Source organism: Neoarius graeffei, chromosome 21 (genome assembly GCF_027579695.1).
Source record: "Neoarius graeffei isolate fNeoGra1 chromosome 21, fNeoGra1.pri, whole genome shotgun sequence".
In the NCBI taxonomy this organism is placed as follows: Eukaryota; Metazoa; Chordata; class Actinopteri; order Siluriformes; family Ariidae; genus Neoarius; species Neoarius graeffei.
This window is the reverse complement of record NC_083589.1, coordinates 54,415,364-54,437,637: the sequence shown is the minus strand read 5'-3', so window position 1 is coordinate 54,437,637 and position 22,274 is coordinate 54,415,364. Positions and strand designations below refer to the sequence as shown.

At 44.5% G+C, this 22,274-nt stretch overlaps 1 protein-coding gene across 5 annotated transcripts in view; it reads right to left on the bottom strand.

The window, feature by feature from the left end:
• Nucleotides 1-21,403, bottom strand: part of sbf1 (SET binding factor 1) — a 174,062-nt gene extending 152,659 nt beyond the window's left edge. For all 5 annotated transcript variants that reach the window (XM_060903342.1, XM_060903346.1, XM_060903344.1 and 2 more), the window contains exon 1: nt 21,200-21,403. In XM_060903342.1, the coding sequence (XP_060759325.1) occupies nt 21,200-21,254 (55 nt within the window). In that variant the 5' untranslated portion in view covers nt 21,255-21,403. The remainder of the gene's footprint in view (nt 1-21,199) is intronic.
• Between the last annotated feature and the right edge of the window lie 871 nt (nt 21,404-22,274).

Genomic DNA, 22,274 nt, shown 5'->3' with positions numbered 1-22,274 from the left:
CATTTGAGAGCAATTCCAGCGTTATGGATGTGACACTTGAACTCAAAATGGCAACAAATGACCCAGTGCATGTTTTATTGTCTCCCAGTATTTAAACAGGTGTTGCATATTTTAAGGCTGTACCATACTGGAGAAGTGATAGAACAAGAACAATTCCCATAGTACATCTAGGGCATGCCAGAAAACGCCAATAAAAGATGCGTTATGGACGTGACAGAAAAAGTATCACTTTTCTTGGGTGACTGTACATTTTTATCAAACTCTGTGAAATTGTAAACCTAATGTCGAAATGGAGATATCCATTTGATAGAGGGGTCCAAGGTGAATATTAAAAAATCTTTGTTTAAAATATTTTGTATTTCATGCAGAGTTTCGGAAGGAAAAGTCAGCGTTATGGATGCGACGAGATTCCGTTATGGATGTGACGCGTCTGAAATAGACATGGCGTATGTTTAGAAAATCAGCAATTTAACCACCATAACCCTTTGAAAAACTCTCTAAATATCAGCTAAAACTATCAAAGTTTTTAAATAATATTTAGGATGGCTATTGTTTTGCTGTTTTGTGGATTTTAGCATACATTTCTGTGGCTTGTGGCAATAATATAGAATTGTACATGATCAAAGTTGGTTTTAGCTTGGGTTTTACATTATAAGAAAGAAAGACTGACAGTGACACATTAGGTTGGTTACAAATTGGTTCAACTTATTCACATCTGTAAAATACAGGCCTAGGTGATATCTCTGGGAGTGGTTTTGATGTATTACATGTTGCTTTATTTTTGCATGGTGAGGTTGACATTTACATGGAATTGCCCTTGAGGCGAATTGGTCCGCCTCTGAAAAAATTCGGCATTTGGATTTCCTGGGAAACATTCACTACCTTTACATGCACATAGAGAGAATCGAATTTCTGCCGTTGCTCGACTGAAATCGAAGTTCAAAATGCCATGTATACACCTTAATTCGGCTGAAATTGAACCGAACTTGATTTCTCGGAATCGAGCTACACGACCTAGTTTATGCGATTTCTGCCGAGCTACTTTGTGCATGTAAACCCTATCGAGCTAGTTGTCGAGCTACTTCCGGAAGTGACGAGTGACGAGACCACAAGCGGGAAACACAACAGCCTCGGTCAGCATGACAACGGCATGAATCTTTTCTTTTTGTGGCATTGTTTGCACTGTTAAAATTTAGCTCACTTACTGTATCACCAAATACATCTGTACAGCTGTTGCATAGCTGTGAATTGTGTACATAAACAAGTCATTGTATTTGTGTGTGTATATATGTCCAACATCTGAAGAATGTCAATAAAAACAAAACAACTGAACTTTTTGTGTGTTTATTAAAACATAAGTTAAATTGTAAGCAAAAAATGGACTTTAGAAAAATATTATTGTGCAAAATAAGTTGTCTTACAAAACAGTTTGTAGCGATACAGTCTGTTAGAGCAAGCCTAACAGCTTGAACACGGAACTACTACTGTTGCCAGATTGGGTGTTTTAAGTGCATTTTAGCGGATTTGAACATGTTTTGGGCTGGGATACGTCAGCAGTATCTGGCAACACTATAGCTCTTCTTCATGACGACAACCGGAAGTGTACCAACACGATGGGGCGTGTAGCGCCACGTGTGGCTCGGGTGCACAATGCACCTTGCACAATAGCCCGATTTCACTTGTGCATGTAGGATTGGATTTCTCTGGCACCCCTGCTGGGACCCTTTGCTCGATTACCAACAGCAGCTCGATTTGGACGTGCATGTAAACGTAGTCATTGATTTTCGTGACGTCGCGTGCGGGACGCCTCGCTCTGAATCCTACGTCAGCGCTGGTTTGTTTATGAGAAAACGACCTGGTGGTTTTCTGCACATTTCTTCAACGTTATCGCGTAATTATTAAAATGGTTAACAGATGTATCGTAGGAGGGTGTAGCAACACCAATCGTGATGGGATTAGTGCTCATCGTTTCCCATATTGCGCTCGGGTGACAATTCCATATTTCAATGCAAAATCGCTAGCTGCTAAACTTGGTCTATACAGGCTGTGCACTGAAACCGTGCAAGCTCTCGCAGCCTGCTGGCGCTTCCGCAGGTGACGTCACGAATCTGGCTCCAGACTCCTTTGGGATTTTTCCAGACGTGTCTTGTTATTTTATTTTTTTTCTGCTGTAGACAGATGGCCTTGCGCAAAATTACCCTTCTGGATGAGTGTGTAAAGCGACATACTTTCATATATATTAAATAAATAAATAAATAAATAAATAAATAAATAAATAAACGAATTTGGTCCAGGATATGCACTTTAATGTACTGGTGAACAAGACTGATTGGAGATCTTAGACAAGTCGTTCATGCAGAACATTTCAAACTCCTTTATTCGCCACAAGTATTTCTGTTTTAATTATGGATGTACGTTTGTGGACATCGTTTCATCAAAATACAGACTCCAATAGAGACTCGGGGCAATTTTTTTCTTTCAACAAGTGCATACTTTCTTAAAACTTTTCCCTTTGTATTTTTAACTATTCATTTCTTCATATTCATGAATGACTTATAAAGAAAGATTTAAATAACAGCATCTCACATTAACAATCAACTTCATATCCAAGAAATTGATTAATAACTCTTATTCTTTCAGCTGCTTGTTAGGAGTCGCCACAGCGGATCGTCATGATCTACATATTTGATTTGACAGAAGTTTTTAAACTCCGTTTACCATGAGGTTTGAACCTGGAACCTTCTTGCTGTGAGGTGACAGTGCTGCCCCATCCATTATCCGTAACCGTTTATCCTGTGTAGGGTCGCGGGCAAGCCGGAGCCTATCCCAGCTGACTATGGGCGAGGGGTGGGGTACACCCTGGACAAGTCGCCAGATCATCGCAGGGCTGACACATATACCCTGGCCACACTAGGGATTTTGTACCGATACGAAACTACTTTCGTACCGCAACACCTGTCCACACTAGCAACTATAGTGGTACTGTAGCGGTATAACTGTATCGGTACGAAACCCACAAATGTATGGGTTTCGTACCGGTACTGTAGCGCTTCGCTGTAGTTTGGACAGATGAAGCGGCTCTGTATCGATACAAATATAATGCGCATGCGCAAAGTCACACACCTCAATCGATGTCTTCGCTGAATAAAATAGTGAAGAACGGAGATTCGTTTTCTTCGTTTCTTTCTCAACTGCCTCGCGCGTTTTATACGATTCGACTGAATAAATGACCATCAGAAATACAGACTGTACATTGACAACAAAAAGCACACACACACGTCGTTTCATCCGTACGGAAGCCGAGAGAGGCCCTTCATATAATCCTTTTTTTTATTCACCTTGTTATCCCGAGATAACGACATAATTCAGGATCTCGAGAAAACAACACAACTAATTCGAGATCTCGAGAAAACAAAACAATTATTTCATGATCTCGAGTGAACAGCTGAGAAATGGTTCATTCAGGTACGCCAAGAGACTTGTGATATGCTGACTTTGGGGCTGTTTCTCATTCTGTATAGACGCAACTTTGGTCATTAGAATGTCTGGAATAATCGATCACCTAATAAGGCAATATTTCGATCAGGGGTTGACACGGGGAGAGATTGCATTAAGTCTTTTAATAAGGGATAATTTCAAAATTAGTCCGCGGCACCTCCGCAGAAGACTGGCCCGGCTTCGTCTCTACCGACGGAGATACAGTGATCCAGCTGAGATCGTGAAATAATTGTTTTGTTTTCTCAAGATCTCGAAATAACGGATGCCATTATATTCTTGGAAGGAAGTTACTCGGTAACCACGGAAACATTTCTCGCACGCGCATTTCAACTACCGTGAAAGAAAACCGCAAACATTTCTCGCTATATGTGGACAGATGCACTAAACTGTACCGGTATACTTTGTATCGATACAGTTATACCACTATCCTACTGGTATGGACCCTTTTCACGTGACGTCACGACAAACGCGGCCGCCATTTTGGACATGTACTACCAGTAGTTTACCACAGCCAGCATTGAGGAACGGCAGCAAAGAAAGTGTTTATTTTCAGCAAGACTTCCATCATGCCACTATATTGTTGTGCACCTGGATGTAGTAACCATCAACAAACAAGGCAAGGGTTATCATTTTATCGGATCCCGACGGAGAAGATGGATAGCGGCCATTAACAGGAAAGATTGGCAGCCCTCGGCATACCAACGCTTGTGCAGTGACCACTTTGTTGGAGGTAAGACGAATAAAATTAGCCAGAAAAGGCATTACATTGCTGTTAACATTCTGTGGCGGCGAGTGTGTAACCAAATAGGCTAAAATAACCCATTGTAACCTCTTTGTTCTTCTGTCGTAGCTATTAGCTAATGACATTAGCTAGCGTTGTGTTCCTTTGCTGTTGGTAGACTGTAGGACAGATCAGAGGCAGTGTCCTACAAACAGCGCTTAATTTGAGGGGGAGCAAGCTGGAGCGCGCTCCGGAACCTCGGGCGTTGGCTCCGGCAGCTATTTACACTGGATACAGTGATCCGACACCTCTCTTGACTATGTAACAAAAAAAAAAAAAAAAAAACAATTGTCTTTAGGCTTGCCATCCTTCCACTTGCGAGTGGTAAGTGATCTGCGCTGGGATCACACACACAGCGGCTCAGTCCCGAATCGTGGCTCGTGCACTTCACTCGCGCGCTCTGTGAGCTGCGCAGGGCCGGAGTGCGCACCCTCCAGAGGGCACTCGCTGTTCAGGGCGGAGTGATTTGGAGCGCAGGATGCCTGCGGAGCTGAGCATATCCGTGTATTGGTGTTGCTGTGTGCAGGCGAATCGCTTTTAAAAACGTTAATCTGATGATCCGCTGATACGGTCTAATGTAAACATGGGCTAAGTGTTCAAAACAAGAGGAACATGTATTTGTCTCTTAAATCCAGGCCGCTCCCTGTAATCTCTAACAACAGTTGGAGAAAGTAATGGCAAATAGTGAGTGCACAAACCATAGAAGGTAAACTGTACACAGCGCCAGGGCAGTGTGATGGTATGTCTACTTTTAGATTGTGTTAGCTTATCAATGAACACACTCGTCACTCGACGAGTTTCACGTCTTTACGACGGATACTTAAATGTGTGTTAGGTATTATTGTTGCAGTCTAAGCAGTCATTGTAGCAGCTAGATGAGCGAGAACCAAAAGGGTCTGTGCCATAAACCGTTATTTCTGTACGGCGTTGCTAATGTGTCGTTACTGTTGTTATTTCTCCCTCTGCTCGCCCTGTAAATGCCCTACGTCGCTGGATAGCGAAGGTGTTTTCTGCATCTCGCTCCTTTTTCTTGTATGTTCTCCGTTTGTCGCCTTCCTCGCATTCAAACCAATTCGAGCCAAAGGCATACGAGTTCTTATTCATTTTACTTAATTTCTTGAAGGGGAGCCATTACTTTTGGAGCCGACTGTAGATTTGAATTACAGAAACACATCAGAGGTGACCTTCGTTATCTTATCAGAATGCTTTGCTGCTGCTTTATACAAGTGGTATGCAGGCTTGCGTGCATTTTATCTCGCCTGTTGCACTTCTAGCCAATGCAAGTGCAACCTCTCTGCTCCTTGTCCCGAACCATCGGCACGCTCACGAGCTCAAAGAGCACAGCCTCGGCGCTCAGACCGTGCTCGGAAAACACAATCAAGGAAAACGTTCATTACCGAATTATCTCCTGAGGAGTTTCTGTGCAACGTACTCGTGCATTTGAGACACGTAGACCCGATCTCGAGTCCTGTAGTGAGCTTCAGGAAATGGAAAAACAATAGAAAAGCAATCAACACCCAATACGTCCGTTTACTAGAGTTTAGGGAAAAGTCCAAAAAATTCCCTGGCCCTTTCCTCTCTAACAGGTCAGAGAAGTGAAGGTGTGTGTTTATTTTCCTCACATTTTCCCACAGGATAGGCTTCAATTAAACACAGCCAGAAAACTAGTCAGCACTTAATCATCATCATCATCATCACCATAACAGCTCATTTCATCTCACAACGTTTTCAGTGGATTAGTCATCAGTAAGATGTTATTGAATGATCCAGGATTGTGGGTATTTTTCCAGTCAGTCAGTGTTTCTTTCTTAAAACTTTCGCAGCGGATGAGTAAACACACACACACTAGGGCTGTGCGATGTCCCCTTAATTGGCATCGACGATGTTTACAGTGCAAACATCGTGATGGACGATGATATCGTGGGCGGGGGGGGGATTTTAATACCACGTTATTAAATATATTATTATTAAAAGTATTAGATACTCATCCGAGGCTTTGGCACGTAAAGGAAAAAAAAGCGCTAGGTGATGTGGAATATTTGGCCTTGACAACGGATATGTGGTCCAGCTGCAACATGATGCCCTATATGTCAGCTACCGTACATTATGTGGACCGAGAGTGGGCAATGCAGTCCAAATGCCTGCAGACGAGTTTCATGCCAGAGACACATTCAGCGGACAATTTAGAAGACGCATTGCGCGAGACACTTGCCGAATGGAAAATAGAGGAGAAAAAGATCGCCTGCATAACAACGGGGCGAATATTGTCACAGCCATCAGGCAATTGAAATGGCCGTGGTTAAGTTGTTTTGGGCACAATTTGAACCTGGCCATAACCAACTGGCTTGCGCAACAGAGGGCCAGTACAGACCGAGCGTTTGGAGTTTGTCGAGCAGTCAACACTGCGTTTGCGCACAGCTGGCTTCGGAGAAATGAGCTGCGCAAAGCGCAGGTGGAAACGAACCTCCCCGAGCACTCACTGATCACGGCAAGATATTAATCTGCTCTAACAATGAAAGACTAGTATTCAAACTATGAGAAGAAACTACACTTAAGCTATTACTCATTGTTTATTTACACCATATCAATTGAAGATGCGTTTCGGCCTTTAGTGCGCACTTGAACGCGCTAATTTTTCCAATTTATTAGTGTTTGAATTATTGCACCAGCTTTTAAAATCATGATTTAATATTGTTTTTTTTTTTTTACTGTCTTTACATTTATCAGAATCACCTTCATTCTTCCCTTTGGTTTGACATTATGGCTTAGAGTGGACCATTTTGTGTCTGAAAGTAGGCCTATTTACCAGATTAAAGTTATTTGACTTCTGCCGAAGTCTGCGCTTCACTGCCGTTTGATAAGGTGCAATATTTCCCGACTGAAGTCGTTAATAGTGGCTATTTGTTTGAACAACATGACAAATTTTACATTAAAAGTATAGTGTAGGCTAAAAAATGAAGTCAAAATTTATTATTAGTAGCATACTGTATTTGTGTAACCACGTTATGTTCACTAGCACGTCCCTGCACCATAGCCTACGTGAACAAGCGGTAATAGGATATTACTTTATAATGATTTATATAATTTTATATACGTGTTATAATATATTTATATATTAAACAAAACTAACTAACTAAACTAACAAAAAACTAACTTTTTAGGTTAAATAGGCCCAGATGATACCGTATATGCATGTTTATGACAGGAGGGGGCGTGGTATCACGATGGTGGCTCTCCATCGTGATGGATGACCACCATCGTCGATGGACGATGGCATAGTCTATCGGCACAGCCCTAACACACACACACACACACGGGCTATAACATTCTGCACATCGACTTTTACAGGGTGTCGTGTGTGAGCTACGTTATCAGATTCAGACCTCATCTCATCTCATTATCTCTAGCCGCTTTATCCTGTTCTACAGGGTCGCAGGCAAGCTGGAGCCTATCCCAGCTGACTACGGGCGAAAGGCGGGCTACACCCTGGACAAGTCGCCAGGTCATCACAGGGCTGACACATAGGCCAAGTTTACATTAGACCGTATCTGTCTCGTTTTCTTCGCGGATGCACTGTCCGTTTACATTAAACCGCCTGGAAACGCCGGGAAACGGGAATCCGCCAGCGTCCACGTATTCAATCCAGATCGTGTCGGCTCCGGTGCTGTGTAAACATTGAGATACGCGGATACGCTGTGCTGAGCTCTAGCTGGCGTCGTTATTGGACAACGTCACTGTGACATCCACCTTCCTGATTCGCTGGCGTTGGTCATGTGACGCGACTGCTGAAAAACGGCGCGGACTTCCGCCTTGTATCACCTTTCATTAAAGAGTATAAAAGTATGAAAATACTGCAAATACTGATGCAAATACTGCCCATTGTGTAGTTATGATTGTCTTTAGGCTTGCCATCCTTCCACTTGCAAGTGGTAAGTGATATGCGCTGGGATCACACACACAGCGGCTCAGTCCCGAATCACTGCTCGTGCACTTCACTCGCGCGCTGTGTGAGCTGCGCAGGGCCGGAGTGCGCACCCTCCAGAGAGCACTCGCTGTTCAGGGCGGAGTGATTTGGAGCGCAGGATGCCTGCGGAGCCGAGCGTATCCGTGTATTGGCGTTGCTGTGTGCAGGCGAATCGTGTATTGGCGTTGCTGTGTGCAGGCGAATCGTGTATTGGTGTTGCTGTGTGCACACTAATCGTTTTAAAAACGTTAATCTGATGATCCGCTGATATGGTCTAATGTAAACATGGGCTAAGAGTTATTAGAAGGAATGGCAACATTATAAAGTGGTAAATGCTTTACCGTCCCAACTTCTTTTGAAATGTGTTAAAAGAATCAAAATTGAAAAGTGTTTATATATAAAAAAAATTACGAAGTGAAATATCAAATAATGTGCTGTTATATTGTTTTTTTAGTACAATAGAGGTCAAAGATGTGCAAAAATCAGTGTTTATAGTTTTAATTTCAACAGACCGTCCCAACCTTTTCCGATTTGGGGTTGTAGAATGCAGAACTATATTAGTGATTATCCACTAAACAGCATTAGACAGCACTGTTGGACATTCAGTCAGACTATCAGAAACGCAATCACTTACTCAAGCAGGCAGTGTCACTTAGACAGACAGACAGACAGACGTTAAATCACATACTCAGGCAGATAATCGGAGAGTCAGTTCGTCAATCAGACAACTGGACAATCAGACACTCAGTCAGTAGCTGAGTCACTCACTCAGGCACTCATTCAGCCAGCCAGTCAGTCAGTCAGTCAGTCAGACAGACAGACAGTCAAGCAGGCAGGCAGACAGACAGAGTCAGTCAGTCAGACAGACACACAGACAGACAGTCAGGCAGACAGAGTCAGTCAGACACACAGACAGAGTCAGGCAGACAGAGTCAGTCACTCAGGCAGACAGACAGAGTCAGTCAGTCAGTCAGTCAGACAGACAGTCAGTCAAGTCAGTCAGTCAGAGTCAGTCAGTCAGTCAGTCAGACAGACAAACAAGCAAGCAGGCAGGCAGAGACAGACACACAGACAAGCAGGCAGGCAGGCAGACAGACAAGCAGGCAGACAGACAAGCAGACAGGCAGGCAGACAGACAAGCAGGCAGGCAGGCAGACAAGCAGACAGGCAGGCAGACAGACAAGCAGACAGGCAGACAGACAGACAAGCAGACAAGCAGGCAGGCAGACAAGCAGGCAGACAGGCAGGCAGGTATACAGACAAGCAGGCAGGCAGGCAGGCAGACAAGCAGGCAGGCAGGCAGGCAGACAGGCAGGCAGGCAGACAGACAAGCAGGCAGGCAGACAAGCAGGCAGACAGGCAGGCAGGCAGACAGACAAGCAGGCAGGCAGACAAGCAGGCAGACAGGCAGGCAGACAGGCAGGCAGGCAGGCAGGCAGGCAGGCAGACAGACAAGCAGGCAGGCAGACAGACAAGCAGGCAGACAAGCAAGCAAGCAGGCAGGCAGACAGACAAGCAAGCAGGCAGGCAGGCAAGCAAGCAGGCAGGCAGGCAGACAAGCAGGCAGGCAGGCAGACAAGCAGGCAGAGTCAGTCAGTCAAGCAGGCAGACAAGCAGGCAGAGTCAGTCAGTCAAGCAGGCAGACAAGCAGGCAGAGTCAGTCAGTCAAGCAGGCAGACAATTGCATAGATAGTCAGTCAAGCAGACAGTCAGTCATTCATGCAGACAGACAGTCAGTCAGTCACATGTCAGATATTTGTTACTCACAACAGAGCCAAGGCTGCACTAAACATCAGCCATAACATTAAATCCACCTGCTTACTGCTGCGCAGGTCCTGCTTGATGCCACCAAAACAGCTAAGACCCGTTGACACATGGGCTCCACCAAACCTCTGAAGGTGTGCTGTAATATCTGCACCAAGACATTACCAGCAGATCCTTTAAGTCCTGTCAGTTGCGAGGTGGGGCCTCTATGGATTGGACTTGTTTGTCCAGCACATCCCACAGATGCTCAGTGAGATTGAGATCTGGGGAATTTCAACACCTTGAATTCTTTGTCATGTTCCTTAAACCATTCCTGAACCAGTCTGTAGTGTAGCAGGGAGCATTATCCTGCTGAAAGAGGTCACCTCCTCGAGGGAATACCGTGGCCATGAAGAGCTGTACTTGGTCTGCAGCAATATTTAGCTAGGTGTTATATGTCAAAGTAAAATCCACGTGAATGCTAAGACCCAAGGTTTCCCAATAGAACATTACCCAGAGTATCACACTGCCTCTGCCAGCTTGCCTTTTTCCTGGAGTGCATCCTGGTGCCATCTGTGCCCCGGGTAAACAATGCACACGCACCTAGCCGACCACATGCTGTGAAAGAAAATATGATTCATCAGACCAGACCACCTTCATGGGCCAGTTCTGATGCTCATGTACCCACTGTAGGCACCTTCAGTGGTGGGCAGGGGTCAGCATGGGTGCACTGACCGGTCTGCAGTTACGCAACCCCATACACAGCAAACCGAGATGCACTGAGGATCTGGACACCTTTCTATCATATCCAGCATGAACATTTTCAGCAATCTGTACATCACTGAGCCTTGGGTACCCGTGACCCTGTCGCTGGTTCACTCCCCGTCCTTCCTTGGACCACCAGGAACACCCCCACAAGATGCATCATTTTGGAGGCTCTTACCCAGTCATCTAGCCATCACAACTGGCCCTTGTCAAAGATTACGTGTCACTTCCTGCCACAGAATGTTTAGCACAGCAGGAGGAAGATTCTCTGCAACTATAGATTTTGTGTCGATGTTGTTAATGAACAGGGGGAAACAAATATAATATAAACACCAGCAGGATGTAAGGAACGTGTTTAATTGCACTCATATCGCCTGTAGATGACAACATCTGACACACACCTACGCGAGTACTGTACTGGAACTTCAGCAGCGTTCACTTGCTCAGAGTTGCCCGAATATAACGTGCTCTCACTTAGCCACACAGGTACAGCATCAATGCATAAATAAAATCAGTTTTCGTTTTTAATAAAAATCACCCGTCACTTCAATTATTTCATTTAGAAAGTTGTAGAGATGAGCGCAAAAACAAAAACAATCCATGATCCTGCGAGCCCATACTGAAATTCTCATGTTCAACAGCAGGCTTGTAGTACTTGAGTCCGACTCGTGCCCTAATTTTAAGGACTTGTGACCCGACTTGGACTCGTGCATTAATTGCATTCGGACTCACAAATTGGAGACGAGGAGACTGATTTTTTTTCTTTATTTTTTGTAACATGCCATAATAAATTTGCCATAAGATATTTATATCGACGTTAATTTTGTACTAATTTCGCGCAAGACTGTCACACCTGCGTGCCGTGATGCACGCATCAGACAGACTCTCGGACGCACTCCGGACAGCGCGCGTGCCAAGCGGACTCTCGCGCGTGCCGTAAATAACTCATACCCGCACAGGATTAAGGCCTAATCACTGCGCCTATATAAAAACCGTAAAAAAACAAACACTTACTTTGCGAAGTATTGAGTTGCACTGCTGAGACATTACCGAGCCTTATTTCCTTGTTTGGGTTCCTGATCCCTGATTTCCTGTTTCTCGTCTTTGATCCTGCCGAGTCTACGATAGCCTGTTTGTGTCTCGCTCGACCTATCGCCCGTTTCATCGTTTTGTCTGCCGTTCTGGATTGTTTACCATCTTCACTTGTATTAATAAACACACCTTCTGCACTTACATCCGTCTCCCAACCATCCCTGACAGAATACTTCACACTCCCTGACAAAGAGAAGCACGTTCACCTGTTCATACGCCATGTTAGGTAATGGTGCTAAAACAGCCACCGTCAAATGGTGCGGTTGGAGTTTTGTTCTCCGACTCGACATTTTTTTTAAACGACTTGGACTTGAACACTGGGGACTCGAGACTGGACTTGGACTCGAGGTTTAGTGACTCTGCTACAACACTGTTTAACAGCGTAGCGTCGTAAATCTGCAATGTTTACATTCCACCTTCATGTTGAAAATTGCGAAGAATTTCTCCCCCCCCGGCATTTCTTGCTCTTTACTATCCAGTCAGCACACCTTCACAGCCGCACTGGCTCTCACTCAGCTCGAACTGAAGATCTGACCCGGAACATTTATAACCTCATGCAGATGGACAGAAATAAAGACGCAACCAGTGCTTAAGAATTACAAACTGCTTATTTATTTATTTTCCTTAAAGAATGGCTGGCATCGAATTGCTGGTTTCCTTCCGAAGCTCGCAAATCTACAGGGTAAAAGTCGACCGGAATCAGAACCGGATTCCCTTTTAGGTGCAATCCATGTCCTTTTACACTGAACTGAATTGTTTGGGGGGTTTTTTGCCAGTCTTTCTCTCCTGGCTTATTGTAGCCGAAATACGGCAACTTAAATCAAATACATTTCTCATCTCATCTCATTATCTGTAGCCGCTTTATCCTGTTCTACAGGGTCGCAGGCAAGCTGGAGCCTATCCCAGCTGACTACGGGCGAAAGGCAGGGTACACCCTGGACAAGTCGCCAGGTCATCACAGGGCTGACACATAGACACAGACAACCATTCACACTCACATTCACACCTACGCTCAATTTAGAGTCACCAGTTAACCTAACCTGCATGTCTTTGGGGGAAACCGGAGCACCCGGAGGAAACCCACGCAGACACGGGGAGAACATGCAAACTCCATACAGAAAGGCCCTCGCCGGCCCCGGGGCTCGAACCCGGACCTTCTTGCTGTGAGGCGACAGCACTAACCACTACACCGCCGTGCCGCCCCAAATACATTTCTGGTGCAAGATAAAATAGAAGGCAGGAAAACTAGGCATGAAAGCCTGTGAAGCTTAATGCACGTTATTCCCATGCACAGAAGTCATCAAAAGCATGACGGCGAAACAGAAACGTTGATGGAACAAAAGAGATGGACAGCCAGCCTTGTGGAGTTACAGCAAAACCAACCATATGCTTTTATTCGGGTCGTGTTTTTCCATTCGCTTTTGTCTGCCAGGTTTGTTTTGATCCTGTTTGCCGACAGGAGATCCTGAGAGTCGGGCTCGTGATCCGTAACCAGAATGTGAACCTGTGGAGTTTTATCGTATCGAGGATTGATGACTGGTGAAATTATATCATCATATAATATCAGTCGTCTCGGACATCCAACATTGGTTCTGAATGTATAAATCGTGTGTGTGTGTGATGTAGCAGCTTAGGAATGAAAGGGGGTGGTGCTAAGAGCATTTGAACACAGAATGCCCCATAATGTGATGCAGGGGTGAGAACTGGACTGCCTCAGTGTGTCCCCTGAGGGCTCTGGGGGGGGGGGGGGAGAGCACATAGTCTAAATTCCAGGGAAGACCATGAAAGGATTGACGCCACCTGCGGCACTGCAACCGACCATCAAACCTGCAACCGACACGACAATTAGTGCCGAGGTGCTTAAACGGATCTGGGCGAGCCTTTAACTTTAAATAAGCTTTATGAAGACATTCATCACTAGACATTATCTGCGTGTTTGTGTAGCGAGAGAGAGAGAGAAAGAGAGAGCGAGCGAGCGAGCGACAGAGCACCATCCGTTCTCAGAACAAGGCCATCGTCCAGTGCCCTGTATTCCCGGATGAATAAGGAGCATTCATCGAGCAGACGGCTGGCAGATGCTAAAAGCCTCATCCATCCGCTGCAGGCCAGACCGGGTGCCGTTACAGAGACTCGAGTACCATGGCAACGCAGCACGGACCCCATAATCATGCCACACAGCTCTCTCGTCCATTCACTCGCTGCTGAAAGAAAGAAAGTCTGAGGAAGTGTGGACTGGGAGATGGGCTGAAGTTCGCCGCACCACCAAGCAGTCAACAACGTTGTAGTAAATTATTATTATTATTATTATTATTCCGGCTCAGCGAAGGTCTACGTGAAACACAAAAACCGCACTGGTGTTTGTAAGGAACAGTAGGAGTGGTCTGGGGAAGAATAAAAGCTCTGGACGAAAAAGCCATTGTCCTTATCATTATTCAGCCCTCGACTGTTCAGAGCCTTTATGAAGGAAGAAAGAGGAGGAGGAGGAGGAGGAGGAGGAGAGGGTCAGGGTGGGGCAAGAGCGCAACAAAACCCCAAAAGGCTTTTCATCATCACTTCCAAGCTCGGCTCGCGGTATTTTTGGGTCCCCACCCGAAACAGCCCGGGAGTTATATAGACAATGTCGAGGCTTGCTTAACTCTCCCTTCCCCAGAGCTCGCCCTCTCTCTCTCTCTCTCTCTCACTCACTTCCTGTTTGCGAGACCCTCAGTCGGAGGATCCGATTCTGCACTGGAGAATGGAGGCTCAAACAACACTGCAGTTTCACAACTTTTACACCCTGACCACGCGTTCTCGCCGAGCGTAGACCAGCCGTGAGAAATAGAAATAGTAGAAATCTGATGCGTTATCGCGATACCATTCTGGCAGTCAGCTGAGACGCTGACGACAACCGGTTATGCTCATCGCAGCACAGATGTGGACACGTTCTCGGGTTAGACGCCGAGTAATTCCTAACACGGCGACTATTCCGAGAAACAAGCCAAGAGCATGGTTTCGCTCTTCGAGTCGTCATCACCTCCATACATCACCTAGCCTGTGATGTCATGCAGGCGAGTAAAGAGATGAAGAAACATTTAACGATGACGCTTAAGGAAAGACGTGACGATACAACACCTGTATCGCGGTGCATTAAGGTGCAATTGTGATATATCTTTTGAAAACATCTTCGCTCCCCCTCACAAGCTATAAACGCAAACATGTATTCCAGATGTTTTTTCCGGACAGTTTGTTAGGCGACCTGAATATACGTCATGAGACATATCGTAAAAATGAATTCTCTAACCCGATTGGTCAGAAAGAAATGTTGGGTTTTGTGTTGTTTTAAACATTTCAGATCGCAGGTTTGTTTGTTTTTAAATTAAATGTGCTTGTTCTATTATGTTCATGTTTCGAGATGGATCCGTAGCTTTATTAAACGCAAGATCCACTCAGCTGACGCTGGTTTCCATTGGAGATGTGCATAAACTTATGCTAATAATCTATAACTACATTATAAAATGCATAAAATATATAGAACTAATAAAATAAGTAATATACAATATAGTGAGACAAACATATTATTATGATTAAAATTTATATTCCATTTATTAAAAAATATATATATCTAAACACCAGAAAAGTGTTTCCAAAAGTTAGTTCTAAATTTCATCTTCATCTCCAAATTATTAAAGCTAGACTGCCTTTCAGATTTTTCAAGTGGAGGTCATAAAAAAAGAATTTTCCCCGACACGCAATTATTTTTGTTTAGTGGACCAAAAGCGACTGAATTCGAATCGCAGACTTCCAACTTTAATTATTATTTTTTTAATCGAACAATTAATGAATTTAGAGCCACATGGCCCTAAATTCTCCGCTATTTTTTCCTGCTTCACCATGACCCAATTCAAGATACGATGTCATGCATCACGTGGTCTGCTTTCCGCATTCACGCAAGGTATTATGGGATACAAATTTGAAACAGGAGACGTGAAACGGAAAGTGAGTTTTGGTAACGGTAACGGAAAGCGAGAAGAAAAAGACGTTATGTTAGACACAAAGGAGAGGAAACGCAGGACCGAACTAATAAATATCGGCGCTCGGCGAGCACCTCGGTGTGATCAGCTGTTCGTTTAGCGACAGAATGATGGAACGGTCAGTGCACGCTCAAAGGGAAACCTACACATGCGTACACACACATGGACTTCTGCCGAATCCCATTTCACCCCTTGGACCAACCCCTTGGCCCTTCCCCTCCATTTTGCGCGTTCACGTGAAGGGGTATCCCAATCCCAGTTAACGCGGAGGGGTAGGGGAAGGGGTAGGGCTTCTGTACCCCTCCAAACGGAGATTTTCCTGGAGCTGACTCTGAACGAAGGGGTTTGAGTGATTTCCCACAATGCCATGCGGATTTCAGCAAGATTTCATGCGGATTTCAGAAAGATGGCGGTTCCCGCGGCGAAAGATTGTCATAAATGTATTTTCTCCATTATTTACGTGTTTTAAGTTATTATCCAGAGGAAACACGCCGCTTGATTCGCTTTCGAGCTGAGAATGAGCAGCAATTTCTGAAATCCAAGCTGCTGCTAAAAAGCTTTGGGAGTGAGTATTGTTTTCGGTTGCTTGACTGCGTACGTTTTGTTCTGTTATTCTCGCTTTTATTGTTTACATGAGTGTTCTGACACCTCATTCTGTCGGATGTGGTGCACGAAGCGCCAAAGATATCCCATTCAGTGGTGTTAGTTAACAAATCACACCCTGCCAGCAGAGATTTCTGGTTCTGGCTCTGACTGTAGCGGCTGGTCGCAGCCAATGACGCATTTGGTCGCGTTTTGCTAACGTAAACGCTGACGGAGGTACGCGATGACGTATGCGATCGTTGAAGGGCTATCCCAATACGTAGGGGTTGAATTTCAAGCCCTATCCCTTGTAGCTCAGTTTCAAGAGGAAGGGCCAAGGGGAAGGGGGAGGGGAAGGGGGAGGGGTAGAAATTAGAATTGGGATTGGGCCTTACTCTGTCTGCTTGACTGCGCAAACCGAGCGATTTCATGCACATTATTTGCTCGGGAATCCCCTCAACTTTTTGTTTGTGAATGTATCGATATAATAAAAAGAAAACCAAATCTCGTGTTGGAAAACTTGCATTTTTCATACGAAATACATCACAGATCTGAGTGACATATTTAAATAATACTGGCTGATGTCGAGTGGTCTATCAGATATATTCCATTCGGCTAGCATGATGCTGAACGAGTCGAAGACGAGTAGCTGAATGGAATATATCTGATACGTCATGAAAAAAAGCCAGCCAATATTATATTAAACATACTGTACACATTCCTTTCGGGTGTTCAACACGTCTTTCTCTTTCGAAATTCTCTCAAAATCTTCTGTATTTAAATTAAACAAACCTGACATCCACGTTTGTTTAAAAATTGTCCCGATCGCTCGCTAGCGCGGAAGAAGTTATACGTCTCCAGCGTGTGACGTCATGTTGTCTTGACAACCATGTAATATCGAAAACCATATTCAACGCTCGTTCTCCATTGGGTAGAGCGACATAATACACGCAGGATAAGCGATATGCTAACAATATTGCATGCTTTCGAACCAAATGAATGAAACCTGCTAGAATGGAATAAAACACGCGTTTTTATTCCATCGAAAAAGCATCCCGTATGTACAACCCCGATTCCAAAAAAGTTGGGACAAAGTACAAGTTGTAAATAAAAACGGAATGCGGAATGTGGAAGTTTCAAAATTCCATATTTTATTCAGAATAGAACATAGATGACATATCAAATGTTTAAACTGAGAAAATGTATCATTTAAAGAGAAAAATTAGGTGATTTTAAATTTCATGACAACAACACATCTCAAAAAAGTTGGGACAAGGCCATGTTTACCACTGTGAGACATCCCCTTTTCTCTTTACAACAGTCTGTAAACGTCTGGGGACTGAGGAGACAAGTTGCTCAAGTTTAGGGATAGGAATGTTAACCCATTCTTGTCTAATGTAGGATTCTAGTTGCTCAACTGTCTTAGGTCTTTTTTGTCGTATCTTCCGTTTTATGATGCGCCAAATGTTTTCTATGGGTGAAAGATCTGGACTGCAGGCTGGCCAGTTCAGTACCCGGACCCTTCTTCTACGCAGCCATGATGCTGTAATTGATGCAGTATGTGGTTTGGCATTGTCATGTTGGAAAATGCAAGGTCTTCCCTGAAAGAGACGTCGTCTGGATGGGAGCATATGTTGCTCTAGAACCTGGATATACCTTTCAGCATTGATGGTGTCTTTCCAGATGTGTAAGCTGCCCATGCCACATGCACTAATGCAACCCCGTACCATCAGAGATGCAGGCTTCTGAACTGAGCGCTGATAACAACTTTGGTCGTCCTTCTCCTCTTTAGTCCGAATGACACGGCGTCCCTGATTTCCATAAAGCACTTCAAATTTTGATTCATCTGACCACAGAACAGTTTTCCACTTTGCCACAGTCCATTTTAAATGAGCCTTGGCCCAGAGAAGACGTCTGCGCTTCTGGATCATGTTTAGATACGGCTTCTTCTTCGAACTATAGAGTTTTAGCTGGCAACGGCGGATGGCACGGTGAATTGTGTTCACAGATAATGTTCTCTGGAAATATTCCTGAGCCCATTTTGTGATTTCCAATCCAGAAGCATGCCTGTATGTGATGCAGTGCCGGCTAAGGGCCCGAAGATCACGGGCACCCAGTATGGTTTTCCGGCCTTGACCCTTACGCACAGAGATTCTTCCAGATTCTCTGAATCTTTTGATGATATTATGCACTGTAGATGATGATATGTTCAAACTCTTTGCAATTTTACACTGTCGAACTCCTTTCTGATATTGCTCCACTATTTGTCGGTGCAGAATTAGGGGGATTGGTGATCCTCTTCCCATCTTTACTTCTGAGAGCTGCTGCCACTCCAAGATGCTCTTTTTATACCCAGTCATGTTAATGACCTATTGCCAATTGACCTAATGAGTTGCAATTTGGTCCTCCAGCTCTTCCTTTTTTGTACCTTTAACTTTTCCAGCCTCTTATTGCCCCGTCCCAACTTTTTTGAGATGTGTTGCTGTCATGAAATTTCAAATGAGCCAATATTTGGCATGAAATTTCAAAATGTCTCACTTTCGACATTTGATATGTTGTCTATGTTCTATTGTGAATACAATATCAGTTTTTGAGGTTTGTAAATTATTGCATTCCGTTTTTATTTACAATTTGTACTTTGTCCCAACTTTTTTGGAATTGGGGTTGTATAACAATTCCCGATATTTCACTCAGATGATGTCACTCCCAGTGTTTTCCTTCTAAAAGGACGAGCGTTGTCAAAATGGCAAACTGGTTCAAAATTAAAATTCTTCTGATTAACTTGCGCATTTTTTTTGGATGTGTCCATATAACATGAAGACCATTACACGGTGGTGCAAAGATAAAGTTTATCTTCTCATCTTGAAAATATTTTGACTCAGTCATGAGTATGTTCACCACTCGAAGATAAACTTCATATCTTCATGCAGTCATGTAACAGCCAATATATATGCTGAACATAAGGTCAGTATTGGCTTAGATCTGACATATTCGAACGCTGATTCGGTGGCAGCGTAACACACTTAGAGGAAAACGCTCTCCGCCTACTTCCACATGCATGAGCTCAGAGATGCCCATGATTGGCTAATGTCGCATGTTTCTGTAACTGACAAAGTAGAGAGACAACCAGCCCACCGTCCTTGAGAGCACAGCCAATTTTGCTCCATTAGGCTCCCGGCCGCGGATGGCTGCGACATCTTCGGGGTTTGATCTCGTGACCCCCTGATGATAAAGCAAACACTTTTCTGAAACATACACACTGACACAAATTGCCTTAACACACTCCAATAAATTCTTGAAGAGACAGAAACGACATCAATGTGAGATCAGTATCATCTGACGAACGATACCCAGGGCTCAGACATCAAAAAACGGTGACCGGAGTGACAAACATGAGCGCACCATCTCTCATCAGTCAGTCACTCTTATTCCTACATACCGTACCAGACACAGTTACTGTTTTGATCGCTGAACGACTATTTTCTCTGCAACAGCAGAATCAGCGCAAGACGCTCAATGCTGATGCACAGCCTTTGTGGTTTTAGTAACACCAGCATGTAAAAATAAAAAAGCAAAGCCAAACAAAACGATGCCTTACAGCATGTCAGATGTCTGCTTTGATTACGGAGGGCCTGATTTCCCTACGCCGCAGCTGCTATTCTAGGAACGTCCCTTGAGTGAACTAAAGTGAAAATCGGCACCGTTTTGTTGTTTCGTGACACCTTGGTTGTTGATCTACGCCCCCAAAAAAGTCTGCTGTGCAAATGATGTAGTGTGGTCTGTGTGGAAACAAGTCTGTCGACTCGAAACAGGAAGGCAAGGCCGTGTAACATCCTGCCACATGCTTCAGCCATATACTTTCAGACAGGAGCGTGAAGAGAAAACGACAGATCACAGGGGCTTCGAGTCGCTGCAGGCACAAACCTGGATAGAAGTGGAAACAGTTTCCATTTACATGTCCGAATGAGGGCTTGTGAATTATTTATTGCTGAACGGTCCAATCATCCTCTGAACAACAACAAAAACAGGAAGAAAATAACAGAGATGCTTCAGAAAGAGGAAGATGGATGGGCTGCAGGAATGTTTCATCTAAATTGATTGATTGACTGATTAATCAATCAATCAATCAAATGCATGGGGGGGGGGGGAGGGAAATAGTGCAAATTTCTCACTACAATTCAGCACTTTCTCTCCAAAGCTGTGAACTTAGAAATTAGTATCCTGTCAGATCAGTGTAAAACCAAAACAAGCATATCATTTAAACCTTACTTATTTTATTTCTATATTTATTTATTTATTTATTTATTTCTATAAATTTTACACAAAAGCAGGTTGATAAACCTGTATTAGACAAGTCTCACAGCCGTCTCAAACATTCTTAAAAGCTTAAAAAGTCGTTTTAACAAGGCAATCTCTCTCAAAGCCCCATGAGGCCTTATACATCCCCGGACTAGAGTTAAACAAGCCGCCGGAGAATGAATCAGCAAGCGCGGGCCGCAGCTCTGTCCCGGGCCGCTCCGTCCATCCGCACCTCCTGCTCCAGAGCAGAAGCTATTAGCTAACAACAATCCCAAATCCCTCCGCATTTTAAACCTAGTGCACTAAACACGTCATTAAGACGCTCCCTATATAGCGCGCTTGTACAGGGAGTAAAGGGCTTTTTGGCACTCGGCCACAGCTACATAGTTAGCATAGCAACGGACCAGTCTAGCATAGAGGAAAGGAAAAACAGTCAGACTCAGAGTCTCTCTCTCTCTCTCTCACCTCTCTTATCGAGATCGTAGCCGACCACGACGAAATAATCCGCAAGCCTGGCCATGCTCGGTTCCGCGGCTACAGGCCCTTCTTGTTGTCCACTTTCCGTGCGCGGTAGATTTTCCCTTCACATTCTGAACGCGGCACGGACAGCAGGCTGGGCGGCAGCAGCATCCTTCCAGCAGCAGCTCGCCGCCATACTCGAGCTCAGCCGTGCCCTGACAGCAGCCCCACCTGCGCATGCGCACTAACACGCTCACAGGAAGCATGACAAGAATGAACGAGCAGATTATTATTATTCTATATAGAATAATATATATATATATATTCTATACTGTATTATTCTATTTTCTATAGAATATTCTATATTATTCTATATATTATTATTATGGTGGTGTAGTGGTTAGCGCTGTCACCTCACAGCAAGAAGGTTCTGGGTTCGAGCCCAGCGGCCGACGAGGGCCTTTCTGTGCGGAGTTTGCATGTTCTCCCCGTGGGTTTCCTCCGGGTGTTCTGGTTTCCCCCAAAGACATGCAGGTTAGGTTAACTGGTGACTCTAAATTGACCGTAGGTGTGAATGGTTGTCTGTGTCTGTGTGTCAGCCCTGTGATGACCTGGCGACTTGTCCAGGGTGTACCCCGCTTTTCACCCGTAGTCAGCTGGGATAGGCTCCAGCTCGCCTGCGACCCTGTAGAACAGGATAATTTACGGTCAATTTAGAGTCACCAGTTAACCTAACCTGCATGTCTTTGGGGGAAACCAGAGCACCCGGAGGAAACCCACGCGGACACGGGGAAAACATGCAAACTCCACACAGAAAGGCCCTCGTCGGTCGCTGGGCTCGAACCCAGAACCTTCTTGCTGTTAGGCGACAGCGCTAACCACTACACCACCGTGCCTCCTGCCATAAACATATGAAACACATATATGGGTCCGTCTCAGAAGCTGGTCTCTCATTTGGGACATTATGGTCAAAAAATAAAATTTCTAATTTTACTTTTTTTTTTTTTGCATTTCCCTAACACTCAATGTTTCTTTTGTCATGTTTAATAAGAATGAAGATAGTATCTTGCTTTATCTGGCC